The sequence below is a fragment of the Rhinopithecus bieti genome, unplaced genomic scaffold (assembly GCF_001698545.2).
Source record: "Rhinopithecus bieti isolate Rb0 unplaced genomic scaffold, ASM169854v2 scaffold_1673, whole genome shotgun sequence".
Lineage (NCBI taxonomy): Eukaryota > Metazoa > Chordata > Mammalia > Primates > Cercopithecidae > Rhinopithecus > Rhinopithecus bieti.
Window position 1 is genome coordinate 9,002,498 of NW_016804690.1, and position 15,752 is coordinate 9,018,249.

A 15,752-nucleotide genomic window follows, 5' to 3' on the forward strand; every position below is an offset into this window, starting at 1 on the left:
TCAGACAACTTTTCATCTGTTCATTAGTTTGATGACACGGTGATATTTTAAGTACAGTTATATGCTGCACAACATTTCAGTTAATGATGAGCCACATATATGATGGTGGACCCATAAGATTATGATATCATATTTTTACAGTACCTTTTCTGTGTTTGGATACACATTTATCATTGTGTTACAATTGCCTGCAGTACTGAGTACAGTAACATGCTGTACAGGTTTGTAGCCTAGGAACAACAGGCTATACCACACAAAGTAGGTTGTAGTAGGCTGTACTATCTAGGTTTGTGTAAGAACATTCTAGGATGTTTGTAAAACGATGAAATCGCCTAATGGTGCATCTCTCAGAATGTACTCCTGTCATTAGGTGACACAAGACTGTACCATTGCCATGCTATATTTGCTGATTGCATTACATCTTGTTATTTTTTCACATTTATAATTGCACTGTGAACAGAGGAGAGGGCAATGAAGAAAATTATCTTACTATCTGGGTCCTGCTTTACTTTTCCCCTCAGCAGCCTTCATCCATCTTTCAGATAGTCACAGTAATTTACAAAGGAACAAAGGTTCTTCTGGAGTAAGAGAGAAAGGCAATGTGATGTCAATCGAAATCTAGATATAACAGAACATGCTTCTTCCTCTTTTGTTGCCTGACATAATTCTACTCATTCATCAAGCCCCAGCTCAAGTGTCACTTCCTCTGTGAAGTTTTCCCTTCTTGTGGCTCCCTTAGAATTTTGGTTTGTGTTTACTAGTGCATCATCAATATCCCCTTCTGAATTGTAATGTCTCAAGACCTAGCAATCTGTCTCAACTATGTTTCTACTACCAGTGTCTGGTGAAGAGTCTGATGTAGAATAGGTGCCCCAAAATTGTTACTCAAAGTACTGATTAAAAGCAGAGTTTGATTGAAGTAAATCCACAAAAACTCAAGCAAACATTTACTGGGTACCTACTGGGTACCGGGGATTAAAAGAGATATGAAAGTTGCAAGGATGGATTTCCTTGTTTTTCCCTTGAGATTTCCACTGTCTGGCAAGGAGCACACACAGTAAAACCATAGTTAGAGTGAATGAGCTGAGTTGTCCATGAGAGCAAGCCCAGAGGAAGGGCATGGCCCTTCAACATGAGGGCCAGGAAAGCCTACCCAGAGGAGAAGACTAGGAGAGAAATTGGAAATGATTTATATTTGGCGTGCATTTTAATATCAAAGTTCAAATTTACACCATCTCCATTGGTTCAGGGTGAGGCTGGAAAGCAGTTGCTATAAGAGGTGAACCCTGACACATGAGACCTGGAGAGGGACTCTCAGGTTGTCCTGTCAGTTGTTCCAGTCTCTGAGTATGAGGCTGGGAAAGTGGGAAAAAAAGGTGAATGTAAGAGACGGACATCCCAAAAGTGATTCTCATTTTCTTGCCTTGGTCAGAGGCAGGCTGCTGGCTGTCTCTCTGATTCAACATTGGCTGCTGTCTTGGCTAAGTTAATGAATGTTCTAGTTAGGGAGGCTTCTGCCAGCCCCAAACCATGTGCTATTCAGAATGAAGGGGAGGGATATGTAGAAAGACTTCTAAAACAAAACCAGTTTTCCTGTTTGTATTCTCATAACCTGTAATAAGAGCAAAATACTCTGAGACTGTGTAACAGAAGAGGAAGGAAACATGTGATATAAAATTTGATAAATTGATCAAGATAATTCTAGAATAGGACTTCTGAATAATTTAAGTGTATGTATGCCCTTAAGATTACTGAAATTTTAAAACGAATATTACATGACAAATATCTTATGCTTAGGGCATTTTAGAATTTCAAGTTTCACTTGCATCCTTCAGAGCATTCTATGCAACAAGAGGAAAATAGGAATATTTTTAAATGAGATTGGAACACATTTATATGAGTACATTTTACTTAATGAAGAAAGAGGAGCTACAAGTTTCAGTAGTGCTACACGACTATTTTGCTTTCTCCATTCCAAATATTTTTCCATTTGCCTTAGGTACTAACCTCTGATTGCTGACATGTTTATCCTTTCAAACAGTAATTCAGGTATCTATTTTGCATAGAACAGAAGACCCAGGATCAAAAATAACATTTATAGTCTTCTGATTTTGAGAGCAAACTGGTTCTGCATGTTTGTCACTATATACTTTGTCTTCCATTGCATAGATTTTCTCCACAAATTTCTGAATTTTCAGAATTAACAAATTCAAATATTTATGATTATTTTTATATTTTATTTTTATACTGTAAGATCAAAAGGAACTTATTCAAGCCAAAACTGACCAATACAGAATCCTTTGAAACAATGGATTGATTAATCAAAAATTCTATCCACCTTGCCTCAATTTCCCACCTGAGCTCTTGAATCTCCCCTGAACACTTAAAGCACACTGCTCTTCCAAATATAAAGGTGTGTAATATCTGTGTTTCTTACAGCTGAAGACTGCAGGTGAAAGTAATGAAAAATCGAGTTTTTTATGTTTAAGAAATTAATAAAAAATAGTTTTGTCACAGCTACCTTATTACTACTTAAATTTTGTTGAGTGTGTATTATATGCAAGACACTTTAGCAGGAACAGTATATCCTCTCATTATCCAGAAATATTATCTGCTGGCCTTTCACTATTTTAAAAAACTATTCTTGTTTTTTAGCTTTGAAAAAGTTAAATTGTCAATATTTGAAAACTCTCAGTGGACTATGTGAGATCATTCAAAGCTAATTGCCACAGGTTGATATTTAATGGCACGAGCTTAGTTTTCAGTCTCAAATCTTAAATTCTTAGAGAGTCAAGTATCTAAAAACTGCTAGTTATTAACAGAAAGATGGATGTTTACCATAATCATTTTCTATAGCATTTTATATAGCACCTGCCTATGAAAGAACATTTTGTAATGCTAAAACAATACATGGATTCATTTAATCTTGCTATCTTCCTCATTTTGACAATGTCCCTGTAAACAGAGTTGATTTGCTACATTTGGAAAAATTCAGATAAAGTTTTTCCCAAATATAAGGAGTGAATGTGATGACCTTTAGAGTTTTTAGGATGTTTTCCTGACTTCATGAATTCCCACATCAGTGCATTTTATTTTCTGCACCAAATTATCACAGACGCATCTACTGCCATTCACCTCACAATATGCCCCAGCTCTAGAGGCTGAAACATTCTTTCTGAACAATACTCTCCTGAGATCAGGAGAAATACAGAAAAATAGTTCCTGAATATTTGTTCTTCTATTTTCAAACTATCAAATAATGTCCTTTCAATTCCAACAGCCTTTAGCCTTCAGAGGTTTCTCTCATTACATAATGGTACCTATGTTACACAGCCCATTTCCTTTTTCATCAGTGTCAAGAGGTTGAAAGTTCATTTTTCTGCAAAACTGCAGTGCCCATTCTTAATTTTTGTTTTGAGAAATAACTATTGTGTCCTCTTTATTATCACAAGATTAATAACATTTCTTTATTTTGTTGCTCCTCTTACATTTGGTTACTTTCATTATGAGCTGTCAAAAATTATTTTGGGAAGTAGTTGGGGTATAAATAATAAATCGGTAAAAGAATTCATGATTAAAAGCAAGATAGAATCCATGACTCTATTCTTCTGTTAACATATCAGTAGTGAATAACAAAAGGCTGCATTAACAATTAGCACACAGTATATTGCTTTATATAATTATACATCCATATATTTGCCACTTTGATTTTTAATTCACTGGTAAATTTAGGGGATACTCATTTATGGAGTTAATATTACCAAAAAGAGTTTTTAAACGGAATGAGTCTTTAATTAGAATGGTAAAATGTTGCTTCAGGGCAACGATGGGAATGTAACAAGAAAACTGAGTGATCAGTCATGGGTAACTCGAATAGCAAACAAGTGGAGAAGACTCACAAAACCACTGAAAGTTATACACACACTCAAGTTGTGAGTCATTCAAACTGGATATTCATACACAAGCATACAAATACACGCAAGTGTGTGTACATACACCCTTTCCAATATACACCTGAATATAAAACTAAATAAGCAGACTCCTCTGTTAACAATTTTATTACTCTATTTTAGGCTGGGACTGAACTTTTGAAGCTGATGAGCAAAATAGTTTCCCATAAAAGATAATTTCATTTGCCAAAATGAGACTACTTTCCGTTATTAATGTTGTAATGAAATGGTTTGAAATATGAATCTGTGATCTGGACAGAAAGGATGCTCCTGTTCCCAGCTCCAGGAGGGAGTTCTCTAAACAATTACACCCACGGAGAGCGCTGTAAGGTTGTATTTTCATCACCGGCCAGCTGAGCTGTGTGCCTGTCATACTCCCAGTCTCCCCTCCAGTGACAGCCGCATTGACAACATGTTATACTCCACATTGATTTTACAGTTAAGGAGCTGATTGTGATATATAGGGATTTTAAGAATTCAGCTGAGAGGCTGACTTTTGCCTTTTATCATTCCATTAAAATTTTATAACCATCTTTTTCATGTCATTTCATCCATGAATTCTTACTTTAGAAAGTGATAGCTACTGCTGTGAGCATAACTTTTCTCATGTTCAGAGCTTTTTATTGTATTAGCAAACTACCCCAATTATAGTTATTACTCATGTTTTACATAATTGTGGTGACCCTTTCAACCATGCAGTTGCAGGCCAGTTGATTTGTATATAGAATTAGATGATTCGGCTTATCATTTTAAAGCACTAAATTGAAAGAGTGCCAGGAGTCAGGTTTTAACACTTCCCTAGCCAAAGGAGCTAATTAAGCTGCTTTCAGCTTCCTCTCCAGAATCACACAAGTTAAAGGAGCCTTCTGCAACAAGAGCAGGGAATCTACTCAGCCAGAGCGGGAAGCTAATAAAATGTATGCTGGCTTTTAAGGGGGGGAAAAAATCGTGCAATTGAAATTGAACATCTCTTCTTTCCCAAGATAAGAGATCATCTTTAAGAAAAGGCTGTGTACTGTGGGGGTTTGAAGTGCAAGTTCATCTCATTATCATGGATGTTTCACCCATAATACTATCATCATATTCAGGAGAAATAAAAGCTTTATCCACCTAATCACAGAGAACAAACTGCATCATTGTTGTTTCTTTTCCCTGAAGAAACTCACAGTTTGATAGTTCACATATGAGGAATAATTATGCAAGACCCAGATAAAACCCTAATAAAAGTATTCTGATTTTAAGTGTATATTACTCTCTTTGGGGAAGAGAGGGTGAGATCAGGTTAGACATTAAAGACTTGAATCTCCACCATTGATTTTATGAAACCCAATCTCAGGGGATTTAGGTTTTTTTTTTTTTTTTTGATTTCAAAACAACGTTGATATCTTACAATACTCATACTTGCTTTTCTCTGGGAAATAGCCAAATCTAGATGACAAGTATAAATAAGAAAGGAGTTATATCCCCATTTTGATATAATAATTGCTACTGCTACTGTATACCAGAGAGCAAAAGTAAGAAATAGCATAGTGGTTTTAAGAAAGATTTAAAATGAAAGCTAGCGAAAAGACTAAAACGGAAAATGTGATTTATACCAAGATTGCTGGTTTTGGGTTTTTTTTTTGGGGGGGGGGATTTCTCTTCAAATAGGACACATTACCAAATTGTCAGAAATAGCTTGATTTCAGGGTTAGTGCACTATAACATCTTTTGCTTCGAAAAGTAATTATGATTCTACCATCGGTCCAGTTGGTGACAAATACGTGGATCCTGTTGTGTGAAAGTATATGTCCATATAACCAAATATTATTGCAGTCACTGGCCCTGCGAAGCAGTGGTTGCATTTAAAATTTCAACCTTCAGTGTAACACTGAATCGCATACACACACTCACATAATCAACGCTGTTTTAAACAATTACTAAATCCAAGTATATCTTTTTCAAAGATTTTCAATAAAATCTAATGTTCACAGAAAATCTCATAAATGTCAAAATTGCTGTGGGCAGAAAAGGGGGATATAGTATTTTCTTGATCTGTTTTAGCAATTTATAGATTTCAGGCCGTGGTTTATAAGAATGCTAAATGTTCTGGAATTACAGCTGTTACTGATCAGTGATTGAGCCAGATTTGTGTTATTGCACCATGTTCTTGCTTGTACCTAGAGAGCAGTAAAGCCTCAATATAATAAAAAGCACCTGCATTTTAAATGAAATTTCAATTGAAAAACTTAACAGCCCTTCAAATTGCAGAATTTAACGCAGCCCAGTAAAGCTTAAATAACACTTTGCCTCCGCAGGCTGAGGGGTTTGCATTCAAGGTGACTTGATTGTGTCGCATGGTGAAATTATTTACAATTAAGGAATTTCTCTGGAGGGCTGCAGAATATTTGCTGTTCCACAACACCTATGCAGGCATATGGTGGGCCTTTTTCAGTATTCATGGAGCCTTCTGAACCTTTATGATAATTGAATCAGTTAGAGTGCTGAGTGGAGCAAGCATAAAACCTGTTAACCTAAAGGTCAGATCTGTGCATTGTTTATTTATCAGTAGGTGAAAGAGCTAAATCGGCAGCTTCTGTCACAGCCACACTAAAAAATCACCTATAATATTAACAGGGAGTAGATAAATTGCAAAACATGGATTAGAATGATAAACAGAACCAAGTATAATATAGAATATATAATGAGAGATGCCGAAGGATTTTACTGGGCTGTAAAATATGCAAGTTTGTTATGATAGTGTTATTGATTATAATTAGTTACTGGGGCTCTAGAAAAAAAAATGTAGTGGAAGCTAGAACTTTGGCAACAATGGCCCTCTTGTATGTTTATTACATTTATTTTTTTAAATCCTCATTTTTTAACCATTGGCTTGAATAGAAAGACATGATTTTGATAAAGCTATCTTAGAGAGGAAAATGACAATTTTAGTTTCATAATATTCAACAAGTATTCCACATGCAAAATTTATGAGCAAAGCAATCACAGTCCTTGTCTTTATGGCACTTATTTATTTACTTATTGACCTTTACCAAGTGTTCATTTTCATACCCTTGTAGCAGAGCTATCACTCATTTTAGCTTCGACGAGAGGTGGGACGTTTACAAGAGGTATCACTTTCTGTATTTGTTTTACTTTACAGAACCTGGACATGTAGTTCCTCCGATTCTTCTGGATGTGAAGTCAAGAATGATGTTGGTCACCTGGCAGCATCCTAGAAAGTCCAATGGGGTTATTACCCATTATAACATTTATCTACATGGCCGTCTATACTTGAGAACTCCAGGAAATGTCACTAATTGCACACTGACGCATTTACACCCATATACTGCCTATAAGTTTCAGGTAGAAGCCTGCACTTCAAAAGGATGTTCCCTGTCGCCAGAGTCCCAGACTGTATGGACACTCCCAGGGGCACCAGAAGGGATCCCAAGTCCAGAGCTGTTCTCTGATACTCCAACATCTGTGATTATATCTTGGCAACCCCCTACCCACCCCAATGGCTTGGTGGAGAATTTCACAATTGAGAGAAGAGTCAAAGGAAAGGAAGAAGTTACTACCCTGGTGACTCTCCCAAGGAGTCATTCCATGAGGTTTATTGACAAGACTTCTGCTCTTAGCCCATGGACAAAATACGAATATCGGGTACTGATGAGCACTCTTCATGGAGGTACAAACAGCAGTGCTTGGGTAGAAGTTACCACAAGACCCTCACGACCTGCTGGGGTGCAGCCGCCTGTGGTGACAGTGCTAGGACCCGATGCAGCCCAGGTAAGATACTGACTGTTCTCTCTCCTTTGCAGATTTAGGAATGTACCCTGGATTGACTCTGTGTTGAACAGAGCCATCTACTGACTAAACAAACACATTTGTTGTTTTAGGCATTCACTAGAGAAACTGGGTTTTGGCCTTTGGCCCAAACTATCTTAAATTCGATGTCAGTTTTTCATTTCTCCCTGTATCCCCTTAATTATAATGTTGAGATGCTTCCATTTGCCTCGCACACCTGAAATACTTTGAATGCCACAAAGGGATGCTTAGCTTAACCACCACGTCAGATTTAAATAGATCAGAAAATGAGAAGAGATGGGAAAATACGGAGAAATGAATTAACATATTAACAAAATTTTCCATTACCAATAGTCTGGTATTTTTTAATAATCAAAGAATCAAGTAATGGGGAAAGAAATAAAAATAGCATATTAACGGGCTATCCAGAAAGTGTTCAATTATTCACCTCATTCTATTGGGAATGAACTCTAGAGGAAAGGATAACTACCATTGTTTTGGCTGGCATACAAACTTCATTCAAGGGAAATTAGTGTAACCAAACAGGAGGGAGTTTTGTAGCTTAGAAGCCTCTTTTGTGTAAATACACACATGCTTCCATGGATTCAGTCTTGTACTACTGCCAAAAGCATTGGTACAGTAGCTTGCTCACCGGAGCACAAAACAAAGGACATTTGCATAACAGCAAAGTTCATCTGCTGAAATTATTACTTGGATCTATGTTGTGTGTTCTCTCTCCCCCACCAAAAGCAAACACTAGGTGATGCTAAACAATGTAAATTGTTGAAGAAATTTAATTTAACCTACAGTCTAAAAGTTACTTTTAAAAGTCTTTGTTAGTTTTAATATGAAGCTGGTCAAAGCAACACACATTTTTGATATAAATATAAGTGTATAGAATTATATTTATTAAGCACCAATGGGAAATGAATTTTAAGTACATGATATACAATGTTTATCGGATGAATTGAGCAATGTAAAGAATTGCTTTTGATTCAAAATAGAAACAAAACCAAAACCCAAGCCTAGAGTTAATAATCATTCCAGGAATGACTTTTTTTTCCATCCTGGGACAATTTTGTAAAACTTTGGTAGCACTACCAATCACTATGATGCAACAAAACAAACACAGTCTCTTTACAAAGGCAACACTCCATAATGGACATGGTTCAGTATTATTTCGAATAAAAATGTTATAACTAGGCGTTACTGATTGTGGCCGATCTGAAAAAGAGTAAGTATTTTTAAGCCAGGCGCGGTGGCTCAGGCCTATAATCGCAGCACTTTGGGAGGTCCAGGCAGGCAGATCACGAGGTCAGGAGATCGAGACCATCCTGGCTAACACAGTGAAACCGCATCTCTACTAAAAAATACAGAAATAATCAGCCAGGCGTGGTAGCGGTCGCCTGTAGTCCCAGCTACTCGGAGGCTGAGGCAGGAGAATGGCATGATCCCGGGAGGCGGAGCTTGTAGTGAGCCGAAATCCTGCCACTGCACCCCAGCCTGGGCAACAGAGCAAGACTTCGTCTCAAAAAAAAAATAAAAANTCTACTTGACTCACCATATATAAACAATAATCAAAAGTATCAAGAACCTAGAGAAAGTTGCCTGGCTTTTTCTTCACATTTTTACCCTCTTTTGATTTTATAATATCATCCAGCAATTAAACAATATACATGGCTTGTCAGTTTGCTAGAGAAGTTTAGATTACCGTGGCTAGAAAGCTGAATCTCATAGGCACTCACCTGAGGCCACAACGCAGGAATCTAAATGTCTCTAAGAAGGTGTCTGAAATATATGAACATTGTACACTAGTAATATCATTCTAAAAACTCACACTTTTAATTCTCATCTTATAACTAGGAAATAGAAAGTTATCAATAAGAAGAATCAGCAGGAACATTCAACTGAGTCTAGTATTTAATGCTATATACTATTTAAATAGTATTAAGATAACATACCTGTCTTTCAGTATTATTGGCTCACACGTTCAGAACGATCTTAAGACTTTACCAAAGCAGACGTTCTCGTGATATAGCTTGGCTGGTAAACAGAGGTATATGACTGCTAAACAATGACTTCTCTTTGTAAAATATGAGATTTAAAAGTCAAAATTGCAAATAGAAAATATTTTATATGAAATAACAGAAGGATAGTCATTGATGCATTGGTTAAGCAATTAATTTAACTATTTATCATAGAGGGTTGTTCCAGGTATTAGGAGGGATGACGGAAATTGTCAACAATATTAACAACAGTAACAATAATAATTTCAGTTCTATTGACATTTACAGAACATCAGTACATGAGTGTATGTCTTTGTAAGTGCCTCTTTTAGGCAGTGGGGTCACAGAAGAGATCAAGATAAAGTCCCTAGCCTCATGGCAATTACATTTTAGACAGAATGCAAACAAATAACTAGGTAATATACCTGGAAGTGATAAGGACTTGGCAGAGAAGAATAAATTGAGTGTAGAGAAGTACGGAATACTAGCTGATAGGGTGGAAGATACTACAAGGAGCAGAGTTGGTATTTCACCTTAGTGTTACTCGTTTTGTGCCATGTGTTTTTTTTCTCCATACAATGCCATCTGTAAGAATTACAGTCCAACAGGGAAAGCAAGAGAGACAGCACATACTTAGGCCAACTAGAAAATAAATTAAATGTAACATATTAGCAAGTACTAAAAGAGGCAATATGACTTGGCATAAATATGAGCCTTGAGAAAGGTAAATTGGAGAGCACAGCAACATAGATGAAATAATATTCTTAAAATCTTATTTAATTACAAGAAAAATAAATATATAATGTCAAAGAGTTGTGTCACCTGAAAAAGTGAAAGCCATGCACTTTTATTTAATATTTAATCACCTAAGAAAATTTATTTCATTTTATAAGGTTGGTAAAAATGCCCTACTAAGACCTAAAACAGTTCAATGAAACTATAGACTAATTTCATATATGAATACAGATTCAAAACTTTTAAATAAAAGATTACCAAATTGAATTAAGCAGTATATTAAAAGAATGATATACCAGGACAAATTGATTGGATTTTAAAAATGTGAGGATGGTTCAACATCAAAAAATCTATCAACATATTTCTTACATCAACCAATTAAAGTAGAAAGCCCATATGTTTTTTTTTTTTTTTTTAAATCAATAGATGCAGAAAAAAGACATGCAATTCAGAAGTCATTTCTAACAAAAAGTCAAAGTAAAATCAGATTAGGACCAAGGTACTTAAATGGGATAAAGTCAATGTATAAACTGCTGCACTGAAGCCTTTAATTGAGGACTGATAAGAAATAATATGTAAAAATAACTAAGTTGCATAACTATGATGCAGCCAAAAAAAAAAAAAAACAACTTCTTTTATGGTAATATCATGAGCCTCTAAACCCTGATGCCCCTGTCCACTTTTTCATAGGTAATGCGGAAAAAAATAGAGTAACCCTGCAACTGTCAGCTCCTCTTATACAGTAGGGTCCTCACTCAGCTCAGGCTACTGAAGCCACCAGTCTTGGCAGGTGCGCCACAAGGAACAGTGTCACCCAGACCACAACCATGTGTAGCTTCCTTCCCTCTGCTGTGTACACTTAGGGTCACTCATTTATGGGTCTGATAATGAGCCAAAGTTAAAGGAGTTGAGTCTTAGTCATCATCCTCATTGACTTTTAAAGATGGGCCAATGTTTGATGTCTACTTAAAATAAACCATAGACAAAATGTATAAATATTTCACAGAAGGAAATAAAATAATAATGAAAATATATTCATTGAGTTCATGTTATGTTCTAGAAATTGCTTTCATTTAATTCTTACTGCAACTGTGTCAGATAAATGCTATTGCTGTTCCCATTTTACAGACAGGAAAACTGAGTATGAGGGATTAAGTAATCTGCATAAGATTACATAAGGAGTAAGAGTTGGAATTCACACCAAGGCAATAGGGTTCTAGAGCCCATGCTCTTCTCTACTTCTTTACACTGCAACAAGTGGAAAAAAAGTGCAATCTTCCTTGATGGAAGGACTTAATTCCCTAACAAGACAATCCTTCCAAAGTCAACATATAAACTGAGCATCCTTCAAATCAGAATGCCAATGTTTTTTGTTTGTTTTATCTCAAAGTGGATAAAATTATTTTTTATTTTTTATTTTACTTTAAGTTCTGGGATACATGTATAGAACGTGCAGGTTTGTTACATAGGTATACATGTGCCATGGTGGTTTGCTGCACCCATCAACCCCTCATCTAGGTTTCAAACCCCGCATGCATTAGGTATTTGTCCTAATGCTATCCCTCCCCTTACCCCCGACCCCTTGACAGTCCCCAGTGTGTCATGTTCCCCTCCCTGTGTCCATGTGTTCTCACTGTTCAACTCCCACTTATCAGTGGGAAGATGCAGTATTTAGAATATGCAGTGTTTGGTTTTCTGTTCCGGTGTTAGTTTACTGAGAATGATGGCTTCATGGATGAAGCTGGATAAAGTGATTTTAAAGTATAAATAGAAGACTAAATGATTGAAAATATTATAGAAAATTGTGAAAGAATAGTGAGGTGGTACTTTCTGTAGTACGTAAACTTACTCTAAAGCCATTGAATTATAATAATATGGTATTGGCATTAAAAAGACAAATGGTCATTGCAACCAACTGAGAGTTTAGATATAGATATGAGTGTTTGTTGAAATGACTTACTGTAGGTAGAAGTTGCATTTTATTTCATTGGTAAAGAATGGTTTCCTTTAAAAATGATACCAGCCCGACCAACTATCCATGTGTAAGGGAAAAATAAATCCCTTTATCATATCATACTATAACTAACTTCCCATAAGTTAAAAATGTTAATGTTAAAAAAGTAAAAATCTTAGGAAGAAAAGGAGAATATCATGAAATCTAAATGTAGGGGAGCACTTTCTAAAGAAAAAAAGAAACTCAGTAGCTTAAAAAAAAAGATAGCTGTATGTAGCTAGAAATAATCTGATTGATTTTCTAAGGTGTAAACTGCCCACACCCCACCAAAAAAAAGTTAACATCCAGAAGATAGATTGGGAAAGTACATCTGTAACACATACTACAGACAAATCAATTTCACCTTAATATACATAGACCGTCTAATAATTTATAATACAAGATACTTTAATAGAAAATAATTTAGGTAAGAGAATATATTAGGTTGTTGTAAAAGTAATTGCTGTTTTACCATTAAAATTATGACAAAAACCACAATTAATTTTGCATTCATACCTCACATAAAGTCAAGGGAATGAAAATTAATTCAAGAAACAAGCAATACTGGCAAAAACTAATATCAGTAATTTCAAGAGTTTGTGGAGGCACAGATCATGGAAAATTTCATTGTTTGTGATAAAGTGAATTTCCCCAACTTTTTAAGAAAGTAGTACATCAATAATGATAAAAATTAAACATGCATTTTCCTTTCGACATGGCTATCCTTAGTAATCTTTTCAATGCGAAATAAACACAAGAGTACATATAGCATACATTTTCAAATATTATTTTTAGCATAAAATAATGTCAGGAGGATTAACAAATCATTTGTTTTCAACCATAAAAGGAATATTATGCAACCATAAAAAATAATAGGGTGTGTCCATAATCAATTAAGTCTGAAAAGCAAGTTGCAGCATAAGGGGTAGAGAAGATTTTTTTTCTGTGAAAAGTTTTTTAAAAATAGAAGAGAAAGAGAGAGAGAGACCTAGGATAAGCATGAGTGTATTTGCTTCGCTTGTATGAACATACAAAAAGTATGGAAGAATAAACTTCAAACTGTTACCTTTTCACCTGAGTGAAATAAAACAGAGCCACAATTAATGTTTCTTGTATATATATTTATACTCTTTCTCTGTCTGATTGAAAAAATACAAATAGAGTATTTGAAATTAAAATTAAGATTAATACTTTTAAAGGAAAGGAAGACTTTTGAAAACAGCTTGATTTTATTTCAACAAATATTTCTTGCACATGTTATTCTGTATGAATTTTTCAGGGGAGTCCATCATAAGAGGAATTGCTACACTGTACAGAGTCAAATATTTCCATGTGATCTTTCTTTATGGTACATTTGTATCTTCTGTTGACAAAATACTCTGAGAATTATGCAATCTTATGTCTACATATGATGGCAAGGATTGTCTCTTTACATTAGACAATGAGGGTTCCAAGGCCTGGAGATGTTAAATGTTTTGCCTAAAGCCACACAGCTTTGAGACATTTGTCATCTCTTAGTCCATTCTTAACTCATTTATCAATCTTTATAAATGCTCTTATTCATAAAGTTCTTAAAAATAGTTTGATGGAGTTAAAGACGTAAGGAAGTTGCTTACTATGCTTTTGGATGTTACTCTTTTCAAGCCTAAAGCCAATCAACTAACCTGCATGTCTAAGTTTCTGCTTAAAATGGGGAACTTTGAAGGTGCCATGATTTTTTAGAGAGACTTTTCAGGGATGTAAAACAGCTGCTAAAAGTCAATCATTCCTTAAACACTTAACCAGCAATTTAGCTGTCCTATTTTCTGAAGACTTATAATAAATAAACAGAAAAAAATGGACATATAAATCATTAAGAACCACTCAAATAAAATAAATCATTATGATAGGAAAGCCATCTCTGAAGTAAACATTTTATTTCCAGTGCAAAACTGTAATTCTATTTAAAAGTTTTAATGTAATACTATTGTTTTAGAGAGCACATTTCTTGCTTATTCAGGCCAATAACACATTCTTTTGTCTGAATTTTTAGGGATGTGACAATATTTCTTAATCTTTCTTATATACAATGAATATACAAAAGGTCAGGAAATTAAACAAACTGAAAGTTTTAATCTCATACATTTTGACCACACATATGATAATAAATGTGGTCTTAAGCATAGAAAAGAATAGAATACAATATTTAGTTAACTGGCTCCTTAAAATTCTTGGACACGGGCCGGGCATGGTGGCTCACACCTGTAATCCCAGTACTCTTTGGGAGGCCAAGGTGGGTGGATTACCTGAGGTCAGGAGTTCGAGACCAGCCTGGCCAACATGGAAAACCCCATCTCTACTAAAACTACAAAAATTGGCCGGGCATGGTAGCATGTGCCTGTACCCCCAGCTACTCAGGGGGCTGAAGCAAGAGAATCGTTTGAACCCAGGAGGCGGAGATTGCAGTGGGCCGAGATCTCGAGTGGAGAGCACCAGGCTGCTGCACTCCAGCCTGGGTGACAGAGTGAGACACTGTCTTAAAAAAAAAAAAAAAAAAAAGTCTTGGACACATTGATTGAGACAGAGTTTCACTCTTGTTGCCCAGGCTGGAGTTCAATGGTGCAATCTCTGCTCAGTGCAGCCTCTGCCTCCCTGGTTCAAGCAATTCTCCTGCCTCAGCCTCCCTCCCAAGTAGCTGGGATTACAGACACCTGCCACCACACCCAGGTGATTTTGATATTTTAGTAGAGGCAGGGTCTCATCATGTTGGCCAGGTGGGTCTCTAACTCCTGGCCTCAGGTGATCCACCTGCTTCGGCCTCCCAAAGTGCTGGGATTCCAAGCATGAGCCACCACACCCAGCCAACACGTTCATTTTTAATAATGGCTCCAGGGTGTTTTCAGGAGGGTGATCAAATTAGATACCATCTCTGTTGGCCTACTGACTATAATAACGATATCCTTCTCTATATTGTTATAAGAGATTGTTTTATATAGTTCTAGAAATTTTCTATAGAATTAGATTCATTTCTTCTAACTCACTGCTGTCAAAAAGCTATATTTTTCTGGCCGGGCGCGGTGGCTCAAGCCTGTAATCCCAGCACTTTGGGAGGCCGAGACGGGCGGATCACGAGGTCAGGAGATCGAGACCATCCTGGCTAACACGGTGAAACCCCGTCTCTACTAAAAAATACAAAAAACTAGCCGGGCGAGGTGGCGGGCGCCTGTAGTCCCAGCTACTCGGGAGGCTGAGGCAGGAGAATGGCGTGAACCCGGGAGGCGGAGCTTGCAGTGAGCTGAG

At 36.3% G+C, this 15,752-nt stretch overlaps 1 protein-coding gene across 1 annotated transcript in view; it reads left to right on the top strand.

Annotated features, from left to right (window-relative positions):
- USH2A (usherin) overlaps window positions 1–15,752 on the top strand; it is an 821,881-nt gene that overhangs the window by 546,400 nt on the left and 259,729 nt on the right. The window contains exon 43 of the mRNA XM_017870028.1: window positions 7,093–7,721. Within this exon, the coding sequence (XP_017725517.1) occupies window positions 7,093–7,721 (629 nt within the window). The remainder of the gene's footprint in view (window positions 1–7,092; window positions 7,722–15,752) is intronic.